The 14,837-nt window shown below is 44.1% G+C and overlaps 1 protein-coding gene across 1 annotated transcript in view; it reads left to right on the top strand.

The window, feature by feature from the left end:
• The window catches only part of syndig1l (synapse differentiation inducing 1-like), a 215,885-nt gene that overhangs the window by 43,539 nt on the left and 157,509 nt on the right, over positions 1 to 14,837 (top strand). Inside the window, exon 2 of the mRNA XM_043697097.2 lies at positions 9,008 to 9,551. Coding sequence (XP_043553032.1) covers positions 9,123 to 9,551 — 429 coding nt within the window. The 5' untranslated portion in view covers positions 9,008 to 9,122. The remainder of the gene's footprint in view (positions 1 to 9,007; positions 9,552 to 14,837) is intronic.

Raw genomic sequence — 14,837 nt, 5'->3', positions numbered from 1 at the left:
GAGACCCGGGTTCAATTCCTGACTCAGGCGACTGACTGTGTGAAGTTTGCACGTTCTCCCTGTGTCTGCGTGGGTTTCCTCCGGTTTCCTCCCACTGTCCAAAGATGTGCAGGTCAGGTGAATTGGCCATGCTAAATTGCCCGTAGTGTTAGATAAGGGGTAAATGTAGGGGTATGGGTGGGTTGCACTTCGGCGGGCGGTGTGGACTTGTTGGGCCGAAGGGCCTGTTTCCACACTGTAATGTAATGTAATGTAATCTAATCTAAAAACCTTCATCCCCTCCCCCACTCCCCATTTTACTCTATGCTACTTTCTCCCCACCCCCAACCTCCTCTAGCTTATCTCTCCACGCTCCAGGCTCACTGCCTTTATTCCTGATGAAGGGCTTTTGCCCGAAACGTTGATTTCGAAGCTCCTTGGATGCTGCCTGAACTGCTGTGCTCTTCCAGCACCACCAATCCAGAATCTGCTGTCAAAGCCAAACTTGAAGAATGTGTATTGGGTGACGAAAAATGATTAGTACCTTGTTTGGCCACAAGGAGGCCAACATACTAAATCGCAATGACGTGGGTAAATATGACTTGATCCATTGTCCCTTGTGTCCAGACACAAATGACAGAGCAACTCGACAGGCGGATGGCCTACTCCTGCTCCCATTTCTTAAGACAACCCCATCATCCTTTCAAACTCAAATAATTACATTACTAATCAAACAACATGCTCTCGAAGATTTCCATCTTGCAATCAGTGATGACGCCAGACAGAACCCTGGGAAGGCAGGACTGATGTACAAAGAGAGAGAGACTGGTTTGGTTAGGACGATATTCACTGGAGTTTAAAAAACGAGGGTGGATCTCATAGAAACCTATATAAATCTAACAGGGTTAGACAGGGTCAACCACAGGAAGAATGTTAGGTGAAAGTGAGGACTGCAGACACTGGAGATCAGAGTCCAGATTAGAGCACAGCGAGTCAGGCAGCATCCAAGGAGCAGGAAAATCAATGTCGATTTTCCTGCTCCTCGGATGCTGCCTGACCTACTGTGCTCTTCCAGCACCACTCTAATCTTGACAGTAAGGATCTTACCAATGCTGGGGGAATTCAAAACCAGGGGTGATAGTCTAAGGGTACAGAATAACCCAAGTACGAGTGAGACACTGCAAAATTTGTCACCCAGAAGGTGGTAAGCCTATGGAAGTCTCTGCGACAGATAACAGTTGCAGTCAAAAATGTTCCTGAATGCTTTCAGAAAGGAGTTAGAAATAGGTTTTAGAGTGAAATGGATCAAAGAGAATGGGGAGAAAACTGAGTTGGTTGATCAGTCATGATCATATTGAATGATGAAGTAGACATGAGGGCCGAATGGCCTATTCCTGTTGCTATTTTCTGTAATTCTCTGAGAATAGTGGAATTTAAGAATGAACAATGATTTATACAGCCCAACAAAAAGGATGGTCTCTGGTTGGTTGTGTCGCCACAGTCTTCGCAGACCACTGGGGCTGCTCACTCATTACAGAGAGAAGCAACTGGTATTGATTTAACCTGAGGGCCACCAGACCTCAGATGAGGGACAAGGTTGAGAAGGAAAGTCCTTCATGGTAGCCTCAAACCAGTAATGGGAATTGAACCCACACTATTAGCATCACACTGCTGTATTAAAAATTAGAATTAGATTCCCTACCGTTTTGAAACAGGCCATTTGACCTAACAAGTCCACACTGACACTCCAAAGAGTAACCCACCCAGACCCATTCCCCTACACTGATTACTCTAGACTTCCCCTACCTAATGCACCTAGCCTACATATCCCTGAACATTATGGGTAATTTAGCATGGCTAATTCACCTAACCTGCACATCTTTGGATTATGGGAGGAAACCGGAGCATCCAGTGAAAACCCATACAGACACAGGGAGAATGGGCAAACTTCACACAGACAGTTGCCCGAGGTTGGAATCAAACCCGGGTCCCTGGCGCTGTGAGGCAGCAGTGCTAACCACTGAGCCACCGTGCCACCAGAATCCAACCAACTGAGCTAAACTAATTTCGGTTTGGTGATCAAGTGAAGACTGATAAGAAGCCACTTGAAAAAGTTAAGTTGTGCTTCTTAATAACTCTTCTGAAACACACCCATTTCCAGGGGTTAGATCATAATACACAGGGGCAGGAGTAGGCCATTCAGCCCATTGAGTGTGCTCTGTCCCTCAATGAGATCTTGGCTGATCAGATAATCCTCAAGTCCACTCGCCTGCCTTTTCACCACAACCCTTCAGTGTCTTACTGATTAAAATTCTATCTCAGCCTTGAATATACTTCATGACATAGCTTCTCTGCTGTGAAGAATTCTGCAGATTCACTACTATCAGAAGAGATTCCTCTTCATCTCTGTCTGAAATGAACAATCTCTTTTGCCCTCTGGTCTTAGACACTCTCATAAAGAGAAATAATCGTTCCACATCTATCCTGCTAAGTCTCTTAAGAATCTTAGACGCTTCAATAAGATTGACTCTCATTCTTCTAAACTCTAATGAGTACAGGCCCAGGGGAAAGTGAGGACCGCAGATACTCCAGATCAGAGTCGAGACTATGGTGCTGGAAAAGCACAGCTGGTCAGGAGCATCTGAGGAGCAGGAGAAACGACCTTTTGGGCATAAGCCCATCATCAGGAATCCTGACAAAGGGCTTATGCACAAAATGTCAATTCTCCTGCTCCTCAGATGCTGCCTGACTTGCTGTGCTTTTCCAGCACCACACTCTCGACTGAGTACAGGCCCAGCCTACTAAATGTCTCCTCATGTGACTGTCCCCCCAGACCCTTCCCTGAACTGCCTCTATCACCAGTACATCCTTCCTTCAATAAAGGGACCCAAACTGCATTTGGCCCATATCACAGTATTCCAGCTGTAGTCTGACTAGTGTCTTGTACAGTTTAAGCAAACCTCTCTACTTTTTGTACTCCATTCTCTTTTTAATAAAGGCACCATTTCTCTTGCCTTCCCTATCACCTGCTGAACTTGGATCCTAATGTTTTGTGATGTATGCACAAGGACTCTGTGCTGTGGCTTTCTGAATCTTTCTCCATTTAAATAATCAACTTCTCTCTTGTCTCATTGACATCAGAGCACGGATGGCACTATTCCAAGTGAGGTCTCGGTAGGAGATTTTGTGGATGCTTCAAAACCCCTGGCTGACTTAGACTTAAGTTCAAAGACATTTGTAAGAAGATTTAATTTTGATAACTGCTGAGGTGTTGCATTTTAATAAGACAAACAAGGGCAGGATTTACACAGTTAATGGTAGGGTCCTGGGCGGTGTTGTCAAACAGAGAGGCCTCAGGGTTCAGGTACATAGTTCCTTGAAAGTTGCGTCACAGCTAAACAGGGTGGTAAAGAAGGTGTTTGGCATGCTTGCCATCATTGCTCAGACCATTGAGTACAGGAATTGGGGTGTCATGTTGAGGGTTGTAAAGAACATTAGTGAAGTCAAATTTAGAACACTGTACACTGTGTAACTGCAGAGGCAATAAACCAGGCAAATATTTGTATGAATGCCTAATTGAGGAAGATTATTTTTGGGGATTTGTTGAATCATTTGAAGATTTCATAACAGCAGTTAAACGGTTACTTCATGCTGTCTTTACATGTGCCACTTTAGCACAGAGTAATCTTAGCAGTAAAACTGTACAGCTTACAAGGTCACCCTGCTATGGGAAGGATACTGCTACATTGGAAAGGGTGCAGTAAAGGTTTATAAAGATGTCGCTGGGACTGAAGGGTTTGAGTTATAAGTAGAGGCTCAATCGGTTGGGACCTTTTTCACTGGAGGGTAGGAGGTAGAGAGGTTTTAAAATCATGAGGGACACAGATAAGGTTAATTGCAAAGGTGTTTTCCCAAGGATAGGGGTGTTCAAAACTAGGGGGCATAAATTTTAAGGTGAGAGGAGAAAGATTTAAAAGGGAGCTGAGGGGCAACAAAGGGTGGTTCATGTGTGGAATGAACTGTCTGAGGAAGTAGTGGATGCAGGTACAGTTCCAATACTTAGAAAACATTTGGACATGTCCATGAAAAGTACAGGTTTAAAGGGATATGGGCAAACACAGGCAAATGGGACTAGTTTAGTTTAGGAAACTTGGTCAGCATGGGCGAGTTGGACTGAAAGGTCTGTTTCCAAACTGTACGACTCTATGATTCTAAGGCATTTGTGTGGAGAATGTACCTAACAACAATTATTCCCTAAGCTTTTGTTTAAATTCAGAGCAGCGACCCACAATAGTCAACATCCCAATCCCATGCTAGTAAAAACAGGGACATGAGGAATGGGGTTGGGAATCTGGGAATCTGGTCCCAGCTATTATTTATAAAAGTCAAAGATTAGATTAGTTTTTTTTTAGATTAGATTACATTACAGTGTGGAAACAGGCCCTTCGGCCCAAAATGTCCACACCGCCCCGCCGAAGCGCAACCCACCCATACCCCTGACCTAACACTACAGACAATTTAGCATGGCCAATTCACCTGACGTGCACATCTTTGGACTGTGGGAGGAAACCGGCGCACCCAGAGGAAACCCACGCAGACAACGTGCAAACTCCACACAGTCAGTCACCTGAGGCGAGAATTGAACCCGGGTCTCTGGCGCTGTGAGGCAGTAGTGCTAACCACTGTGCCACCATGCCACCCACCGTGCCGCTCTTACAGTTTAGCATAGAATCTCTGTTGGAGGTAATTCAAAATTGTGTGATCTGAATGTTACTTGCTTTAATGATTTGAATGCCATCTCATTTTCTTTAGGGTCTGAATGACCTAGCCAATGCTCCTGGTTCCTGCCTGCTTTTATGTTTGGTTTTTGATTCCTCCATAGTATCACTCACATGGAGCCCCATGCTGTTTTGTCATGACAGGCATTTTGATCCCTGTAAGCTGTACCACTTTACTGCTCAGATTGCTCTGTGCCAAAGTGGCATGTGTAAAGACAGCATGAAGTAACTCCATTTAATTGCTGCTATGACATCTTCAACATCTTCTGCAATTATACTCTCAGTTCAATAAGGTCCTCACTTCTTCCTGCTGCTATAGTTGTACACCTGTCTCTAGGTCAGAGGTCATGGAATTGGAAAGTGCTGGAAGTTTCTGACTAGCGAAACTTTGCTTCCAATTTCTCTTGCATCTCCTTCTGGCCTATATCACCCCTGACGCCATTGCATCTCAAACACTTCTGATCTTCTATTCCAGTCTCTCTTCCCCCACCCCCTCAAATGTAACTCTCGCCCATCTGTCCTCACCAATGAGGTCCTACTGAGGGGCTGAACGTCTTATTACTTATGGTCTTCTGTTGTGAAGGGCATTAATACAGGAGATGTGGTTCATTCAGAGATGAGAAATACATTAAACTCGAGCATGTTCCAGTCAGTCAAATACATAACAACATGAGACAACCTGGTGGCAAGCTCTGTCTCTGGAGCTGAAGTATAGCACAGCGTGCACTATACGTTTAAAGCAGGACATTAAGTATCTTTAGATCAACCACCAAAGAAAACAACAATAAATGAATATGGCACTGATATTTCCATTGCTTTTCAGTTGCACTCAGACACTCAGGCATGTTAAAAAAAAGAAAGTGCAGCCCATTGAAACTCAGCAGTATTGAATCCTGCTGCTACTGAAACAGTGAGCAGGATCAGCATCAGAATGAAATGGCAGTAGCATTGATTTTTCACTGGGTGGGCTTTTTCTGAACAAAACAGGGATCCCAACACTCAATGGAAATGATGCCCATATTCACCAGCAATACTGGCAGGAGACTATCTTACATCCTATAGATGGTATACAATAAGGCACATTGTCCGCGTGGTGGAGGGAATGAATGTTGAAGATGGTGAATTAAGCTACCCTCTTAGCAAGAGATGTGTGCTATTGGAATTACATAAACTACATGTGTATTTCCCAACACTTAGTTCCATCCTTGCTCTATTAATGGGGTCATATACCCACCTTGGTTTTGCATCTCTTCAGTCCATATTTCAACAAGCGAAGAAGTGATTGAAATCCATAAGGAATTTCTTTGAAATATGGACTGAAGAGATGCAAAACTGAAATTAAATCTATCTACAATAGAGCAAGTTTGCCATCTCATAACATTCAGGTTTCTGGACTCCTGGGTGGGTTAAAGCTGATTAGTATTCTCCAGGTGTACTATTTTATTTGGAACACCCAAGTCTGATCAATAGAAATGAAATAATAAAGCAGTTAAAGTTACATCAATCACCTGAATCACCTTTATGATTTCATCTGTGAGAAAGCATCCCTCTCTGTGATATGGAATACCCTTCACACAATCTCCAGCTTTGTCAAACACATCAAAGATTTGTCTATTTAAGGTGAAGTCTAGGACACTGTTTCCCTGACATTTCCTATTAACTCGATACCCCTGCTACCTCAGCAGATCCATGTTTGAGCCATGCCCCCATTCATGACAAGCCGTGATCAAACTCTATACATATATATTTATATAATTAAACCTGGATGAAAAATTAAGGATTATGTAAATAAATAAAGAATTATTCAGTTAGACCAGAGACTGAGCTTGAAATAATTTCAGTCATAAGCCATCATGAGGGTAAAGGAGGGGGAATGATCACACTGAGGTGTGGTCAGCTGTGAGAGCAGTTCTTGGCTTTAGAAAGTGAGGGAAGTCTTTAAGGAACACTACGTTTTTAAAGTTCATGGGCTGCTCCCAGAAAACTTTAAAGAATTCCTTCCATGTTACTTCCTACAGCATTTCTGGAGGCTGCCTTCAGTTGTGTTTGCTCCTTCCTGTTAAGTCCCCACAATGCCCCCTATGCTGCCCAAGTGCTCACTGCCTGCCATTAGACTCATTTGCCAATGTGTGGGTTCCTTCCTGTGTGCCACTCTCTGTTTCATAGGGTCATGTGGCTTCCCTGTGCTAGCATGACTGGTTCCCTGCTCTGTATCAGCTTTCATCCTTCAGGTCTGATCCAGCTGGTGTATCTCTGTGATACTGCTTCATTTGCATCAGGAATGGGGCTCCCAGACAGCAATGACATCAACGACCCAATCCATTGTTTCGTTTTAGGTGTTGGCTGGAGAATCAGGTATGCCACGTAGAATGCCCCTACTCTTTGAGTAGAACCACCGAATCATTCACACCCACCCGAGAGGCCATGTTGTTTGACAGGTTGAGGAAGGGTCACTGGACCCGAAACATTATATCTGATTTCTCTCCACAGATGCTGCCAAACCTGCTGAGCTTTTCCAGCAATTGCTGTTTTTTGTTCCTGGTTAACTGCATTCACAGTGCTTTCCATTTTATTTAAGGTTTAGAGGGATATTTGCCAAACGCAGGCAGTGGGGCTAGTTTTGTTTGGGAACAGGGTCAACATAGATTAGTTGGACTGTGTTTTCATGCTGTGTGACTCTATGACAAACAAATCTGCTGCCATTGAATGACAGGAGAGGCTCAAGCAGTTGGAACAGTCTGCTCTGGTCCTAATATGTCTGCTCCAATATTTCTAATTTATCTGTTTCAATGCTATTGAGCAGCTTAGATCAAGCATTACCTGATGTGTTTTGTACTTTGGACAATTTTGTTATTTGGATGGGAAAACACTTGAGTGATAAAGGATGGAAAGTTGTGCACTCAGTAGTCTAGAGGTCGCGGCCCAGGATTAGTGACTCAGAATTCATGAATTCAAATCCTGCCATGGTCACGTAGCTTTGCTAATGAACCTGCAGTCAGCACGACTGTATATCGATGCAGTTGGTGCATTAAATCTGACTCCTCTCACACACAAGGAGTAACCGCAGTGATGTTATCACTTCAGCTTTATTAATAAATAATCTACAGTTGATTACAGACATGGCTTATTCTAAATCAGATTGATTCTATTCTCGCCCAGGTGTCCACTCCATCATAAAATTACTCAGCCCGACAAATTGGTGCAAATGTTAGGAGATAAATTGGCATTTAGTGACTCCTGCGTCACTGTTCAAAAAAAAATCTATCTTAGCTCTAAAAATATTTACTGGGGAGTAGCGTCAACTAATTCACTGGGCAAGGAATTCTGTAGATTTTAAAACCCTCTGGGTGAGGAGGTTTCTTCTCAATTCAGTTCTCGATGGTCTGAAACAGCCTTCAATCAAGTTCATGCATTTTAAGAGGAATGTGCCAGCCAATGATGAAGACTGTGATGGCAGAACACCATTGCTTCCTCAATCAGATTTTTAAAAATTCATTTTGTGGGATGTGGGTGTCGCTGGCTGGGCCCAGCATTTATTGTCCATCCCTAGTTGCCCTTGAGAAGGTGTGGGTGAGCTGCCTTCTTAAACCCCTGCAGTCCACCTGCTGTAGGTTGACCCACAATTCCATTAAGGAGGGAATTCCAGGATTTTGACCCAGCAACAGTGAAGGAATGATGATATATTTCTAAGTCAGAATGGTGAGTGGCTTGGAGGGCAACTTGAAAGAAGTGGGGTGTTCCCATATACCTGTTGCTTTTGTCCTAAACGGAACTGGTTGTGGGTTTGAAGGCGCTGACTGAGGATCTTTGGTGAATTTCTACAGTTCATCTTGCAGAAATTACACACTGCTGCTACGGAGCATCGGTAGTGGAGGGAGTAGATGCAGTGCCAGTTAAGTGGGCTGCTATGTATAGCTTCTTGAGTGTTTTTGGAGCTGCACTCATCCAGGCAAGTGGGGCGCATTCCATCACACTCCTGGCTTATGCCTTGTAGATGGTGGAGAGGCTTTGGGGGAGTCAGGGGGTGAGTCACTCGCCACAGTATTCCTCACCTCTGACCTGCTCTTGTAGCCACTGTGCTTATGTGCTGAGTCCAGTTAAGTTTCTGATCAATGATAACCCACAGGATGTTGATAGTGGGTAATTCAAGTGATAACCTGAACAGCAAATAAAAAGTATTTGTTTATTGAATTCTAAGATGTTGGAGTGAAGATACCAAACATAATTTCTCTCCTTCTTCTTCTCTATAGGCCTTGGGCCAATGATCATCCTCGTGGCCTAACAGTCAATTGATCACCTGACTAGCTGCCCCCGGAAACCGTCCCGACCCCTCCCTTTCATCGTCCACCCTGCCCTGAGAAAACAATGGAAAACCTGACAGAACTTCAGAATCCTCTGCTCGAGAAAAACAATAAGCATGATTATGGTTACCAGGACGATTACAGCGAGCAGCAGCACTATAAAGAGAAGATTTTGAACTACTTTATGAGCAATGGTTCTGCCAAGAACAAACCCAAAGCCAACTTCACACATCAGCTCCTGGACGCCAGCTCCCTGCATCTGGCTGTCGAGGCCTTTTACCGGCCAAACTTTATTTTGTATAAGGACGAGATGAAAGAGGGTGTCAAGGATTACAGGAACGACAGCAGTGAGACGACATTCACTGAGAGGAAGAACTTGACGATTGACTCCCCTGACCATTCAGAATCTAAACACGTGGACTACACAGAGAACGATGTCAAAATTCAAACTGTCTCCTATGAGGTGGAGGAAGAGGAGTTTCATGACTGTGAGGTAAAGGCGTTCCCGTTCTAATTAATTTTTCTTAATGTTGGAACACTCAAGTGTATCACGTTACATATTTGTGAATGTTCAATTGCATGTAGGGAATGGACATTGATTTATTGTGGTTGTAGATGGACAGTTGCAGAGATGGTGACAGGGATCAGGACAACAGCCACAGAATTGGAGGAACCGTCTATCCTTCCAATAACTATTTCTCTTGATTCATCAAGAATATTCTACTCTAAGATATTTTGTGACTAAAAGCTTGGGTAGAGAGGGAGATTTTCTTTGGCAATGGGGAAATTTAATCAGACAGGACAGCGAATCACACTGCTTTCCCAACATTGCCTTGATCAAGTCCCGAGTGTGTAGACTAACCCTTCACCTCTCTGGGGGACGAGATTCTAATTAAATAGCTTTCTGAGAGAAGAAAATCTCCTCGTCTCCATCTTAAATCGGATCTAGACTCTCTAATCTTTAAATGGTGCCCACAGGTTCTATAAAGTCCAACAAGGGAAAGCATCCACCCTGTCAGGTTTCCTCTTTATATCTTTCAATAAATCGCGTCTCATTTTTCTAAACTCCATTAGATAGAAGCCCAACCTGCTCACCTTTTCCTTATACGTTAAACCCTTCACCCTAGGAATTATTTGAGCGTACCTTTTCTGGCCTGCTTCTAATTTAATTATTTTGAATTCATAAACAAAGAAACTAGAAGTATATAGAGCACTCCTGATGCTGTCCTATTTAGCCTTGTGTACTGGAGCAACACTTTGTTTCCCTAATCCTCAATTTCCCCTTGCAATAAGTGACAACATTCCACTTGCCTACTAATCACTTGCTGCAGCTGCATACTAACAGCTGGCTCTGTACTGTAGAGATCTGTGGTCTAGTTCCAATTCAACAATACACTGCTTTTCTATCTTGCTGATACAAAGTGGACAAGTTCCCATTCACCCATTTTATACTTCATCTGTCAACTTACTTAACTTGAATAAATTCTTTTGTAGACTCTTTGTCTGCTGTTGATGGCTTACTTTCTTTCATTGAGCCATCAGCAAATGTAGTTCCCAGGTATTCCGTACCATGGAGCAGTGAGTACAACACTGGGCACAAACCTGAACATTCAGGAAGGTGGGAGTGCAAATATGCATCATACTTTCATCCACAATAAACAAAATGTCATTAATTCCCCTCTAACCATCAATGCATACAGGAGTTGAGAGGTCATGTTGCGGCTGTACAGGAGATTGGTTAGGCCACTGTTGGAATATTGTATGCAATTCTGGTCTCCTTCCTATTGGAAAGATGTTGTGAAAGTTGAAAGGGTTCAGAAAAGATTTACAAGGATGTTGCCAGGGTTGGAGGATTTGAGCTATAGGGAGAGGCTGAACAGGCTGGGGCTGTTTTCCCTGGAGCGTCAGAGGCTGAGGGGTGACCTTATAGAGGTTTACAAAATTATGAGGGGCATGGATAGGGTAAATAGACAAAGTCTTTTCCCTGGGGTCGGGGAGTCCAGAACTAGAGGGCATAGGTTTAGAGTGAGAGGGGAAAGATATAAAAGAGACCTAAGGGGCAACCTTTTAACACAGAGGGTGGTACGTGTATGGAATGAGCTGCCAGAGGAAGTGGTGGAGGCTGGTACAATTGCAACGTTTAAGAGGCATTTGGATGGGTATATGAATAGGAAGGGTTTGGAGGGATATGGGCTGGGTACTGGCAGGTGGGACTAGATTGGGTTGGGATATCTAGTCAGCATGGACAGGTTGGACCAAAAGGTCTGTTTCCATGCTGTACATCTCTATGACTCTTTGACATGACAGCATAGCTTTTGGATTAAGCTCATCTGGAATCACCATGGAGCCCTCACGAATAGCATAAAACAAAGGCAATGTGAAGTATTTGCAAGTGAAATTTAAATTTTGTATCCTCAGTCAGTTTTATGTTAAAAGCAATGGCCTTTGCCAGGAGAGTTGTGGCCAGGGTGCTTTGTCCAGGAGGCTCTTTTATAGCCTCTCGTACCTGCCGTGCTTAGATTAGATTACATTACATTACAGTGTGGAAACAGGCCCTTCGGCCCAACACTGACCCGCCGAAGCGAAACCCACCCATACCCCTTACCTAACACTACGGGCAATTTAGCATGGCCAATTCACCTGACCTGCACACCTTTGGACTGTGGGAGGAAATCGGAGCACCCGGAGGAAACCCACGCAGACACGGGGAGAACGTGCAAACTCCACACAGTCAGTCGCCTGAGTCGGGAATTGAACCCAGGTCTCTGGTGCTGTGAGGCAGCAGTGCTAACGACTGTGCCACCGTATGTGGACAGATTATAACAAAATGTAAACACAACAGGGTTGGTCTGGTGAATGATTTTAACTTCTCTATTGACTGGGACTCCCTTCATGCCCGGGGCCTGGATCAGGGTGAATTTGTTCGGTGTATCTAGAGGATTTCTTGAAGCATATGTAAATAGTCGAACCAGGAAAGAGGCTATACGAGACCTGGTATGAGGGAAGGAGCCTGGCCAAGTGATCGAAGTTCCAGTGGGGAGCAGTTTGGGAATAGCGACCATAATTCTGTAAATTAAGTTACTTATGGATAAGAACAAGAGTGCTCCTTGGGTGAAAGTACAAAATGGGAGAAGACAAACTGTGAAAAGAGAATACCTGCCACGTGGAAAAGGGCAATTGGCCCATTGAGTCAGCACCAACTCTCAGGGATCAGTGCTGTGTTCCACAGGGATCAGTGCTGGGACCCTTGGTGTCTGTAATGTATATAAATGGTTTGAAGGAGAATGTAGATGGTCTGATGACATGGGGGAGCTGTGGGTAGTGAGGAGGATTGCCAAAGGATACAGCAGGATATAGATAGCCTGGAAACTTGTTTGGAGAAATAACAGGTGGAATTTAATCCAGACAAATCCAAGTTGATGCATTTTGGAAGAGCTAATGCAAAAGGGAAGTGTACACCAATTAGCAGACCCCTTAGAAACGATAACGTACAGAGGAATCCAAGCATACAGGTTCACTGTTCACTGAAACACAAGTGGATAAAGTGGTCAAGTAGGCATATGGCATGTTACCTTTATTGGTCAGGGCACAGAGTATAAAAATCGGCAAGTCATGTAGCAGCTGTTTGGACTTTAGTTAAGCCACATTTGGAATATTGTATACAGTTCTGGTTGCCACACTAGAAGAAGGATGTACAGTCTTTAGAGAGAGTACAGAAGCAGTTTACTGGGATATTGGTTGGTTTAGAGGGAATTAACTATCAGGACAGATTGGACAAACTTGTTTGCTTTCACTTGAATGTCGAAGGACAAGGAACAACCTGGCAGAAGTTTACCAAGTTATGAGAGGCCTGGATAGAATGGATAGTCTGAGTCCTTTTCCCAAGGTAGAAATGTCAATTACTAGGAGACGTAGGTCTAAGTAGAAAGTTTAAAGGAGATGTCAGAGCTGGGTTTTTCACACAGAGGATGGTAAGTGCCTGAAATGTGCTGGTGATACAAGCATATCCAAAAGCAACATTTAAGAAGCATCTTCACAAATACATGGATAAGCAGGGAACAGAAGGAAAAGGAGTGTGTAGAAGCAAAAGGCTTTTAGTTTAGAAACGCATCATGTGTCAGCACAGGCCTGGTGGGCCAAAGGGTCTGTTCCTGCCTGTTCTTTGTTCTTCGTTGTTATGAATAACTCCACCCTTGTCTTTCCCTCTCCTTTTGACCAGCATTGACTGCTCATCAAAATCCCCTAGTCTGGTACAACGTGAATTTTGCTCCTCTCAAATATTGCACACTGACCAAACACAAAGTAAAAGGTAAAGTCCAGAGGGCTGGTCTCTCATTAGAGAGAGAGAGAGCGAGAGAGAGAGGGAGATAGAGACAATTGGTGGTGGTTTAACTTGAGGGTCACCATGTCACAGGCAAGGGGAGAGGTTGAGAAAGAGAGACGCTCGAGGTAACTTCAGTCAGTTTAGGAATTGAACCCTATCCCTCTGTTGGCATTACTTTGCATTGCAAACCAGCCATCCAGCCAACTGAACTAACTGAACCCCTTTGCCTGACCAACCAATTGTTTGACTGAGTTTCTTTGAAACGGCAGCTCAACAAGAAGCTTTATTTTCTTAACTAGCACCTCATATGTCTTCTCTCCTGGAGTCAGGGGCAAGCTGGGATGTACCTGCTCCACCCCACGGCACAACTCTTTGTGAGTGTGACTCCCTTGTGAGGCTGCAATGTCCAGATGCGAGCGCCTAGACTTTTATAAAAGGTCAGATCCCAACAGTTGAGTACCTCTGGTCACAGTCGTGGTGTAAGATTTCACAGATTCAGAAGACCATCAATGAGCAGGTGAAGAAACTATACCGGTACAGATGGCAAAGGCCAACGTGGTATTATTCTAACTGCCACTCCTGACACCCCGTGGTATCTGCTGCCAATACATGCTTCAGAGTAAGGTTTTTGTTTTGAGGCAGCTCAATGCCACCAATCCTATTTTGCCTGTACTTTTTCTGCAGCCTGTCACAAGATCATTGCTGGAGGACATACTACACTCTGAGAAAGAAAAAAAACCTCCTCAACTAAGCCTTAAAACAGAACTGAACCCCCTAAATTTAAATAACAGTAGCACTGTTATTTGTTAACAAGATTGTTAATTGTATGATAGCAATAAGAACAGCCACATTTCTATTCCAGAATAATTGCTAAGGACTCCTAGGAGCTGTGCAGAATACATCTGTTCCTTAGAAAGGCAAGTGGCCAATTCACTATTTCCACCCATTGTGCGACATGATCTGAAGAGATCAACAAGAATATTAACTCTTTCAAAACCATTCCCTTTCACAACAGTGTGAATTCCACTTTGTCCCAGTTTGCAAGCAGCAGTGCTCAAAATGGATGCGTCTTTCAGTCTGGGAGACACTAGAAGAATCTGGAAGGATATGCAAACCAAAATCCAGGCTCCGACAACTGGAATCCCTACAATTTGGAAATAGGTTCTTCAGCCTATTGAGCACTGACTCTCAGAAGAATGTCCTACACGAACCTAGACCCAACACTGCCCCCCCCACCACCCCCCCCAGCTTTCTCTGTAGCCCAGCTTTCACCATGGCGAACCCACCTAGCCTACACATCACTGGATACCACAGACAATTTAGCATGACCAATCCAGCTAACCTGCAATAACTGGACAGTGGGAGGATAAGGTGTCACAGGGATAAGGTGCAGACACCATACAGACAGTCACCCAAGGTTGGAATTGAACCCAGGCCCCTGGTGCTAGGGGGCAG

This window comes from Chiloscyllium plagiosum, unplaced genomic scaffold (genome assembly GCF_037043375.1).
Source record: "Chiloscyllium plagiosum isolate Xiang-an unplaced genomic scaffold, Cpla_swu_hap1 HiC_scaffold_8, whole genome shotgun sequence".
Taxonomy (NCBI): Eukaryota; Metazoa; Chordata; class Chondrichthyes; order Orectolobiformes; family Hemiscylliidae; genus Chiloscyllium; species Chiloscyllium plagiosum.
Note: the sequence above shows the minus strand (reverse complement) of the source record. Positions and strands in the feature narration are given on the sequence as shown.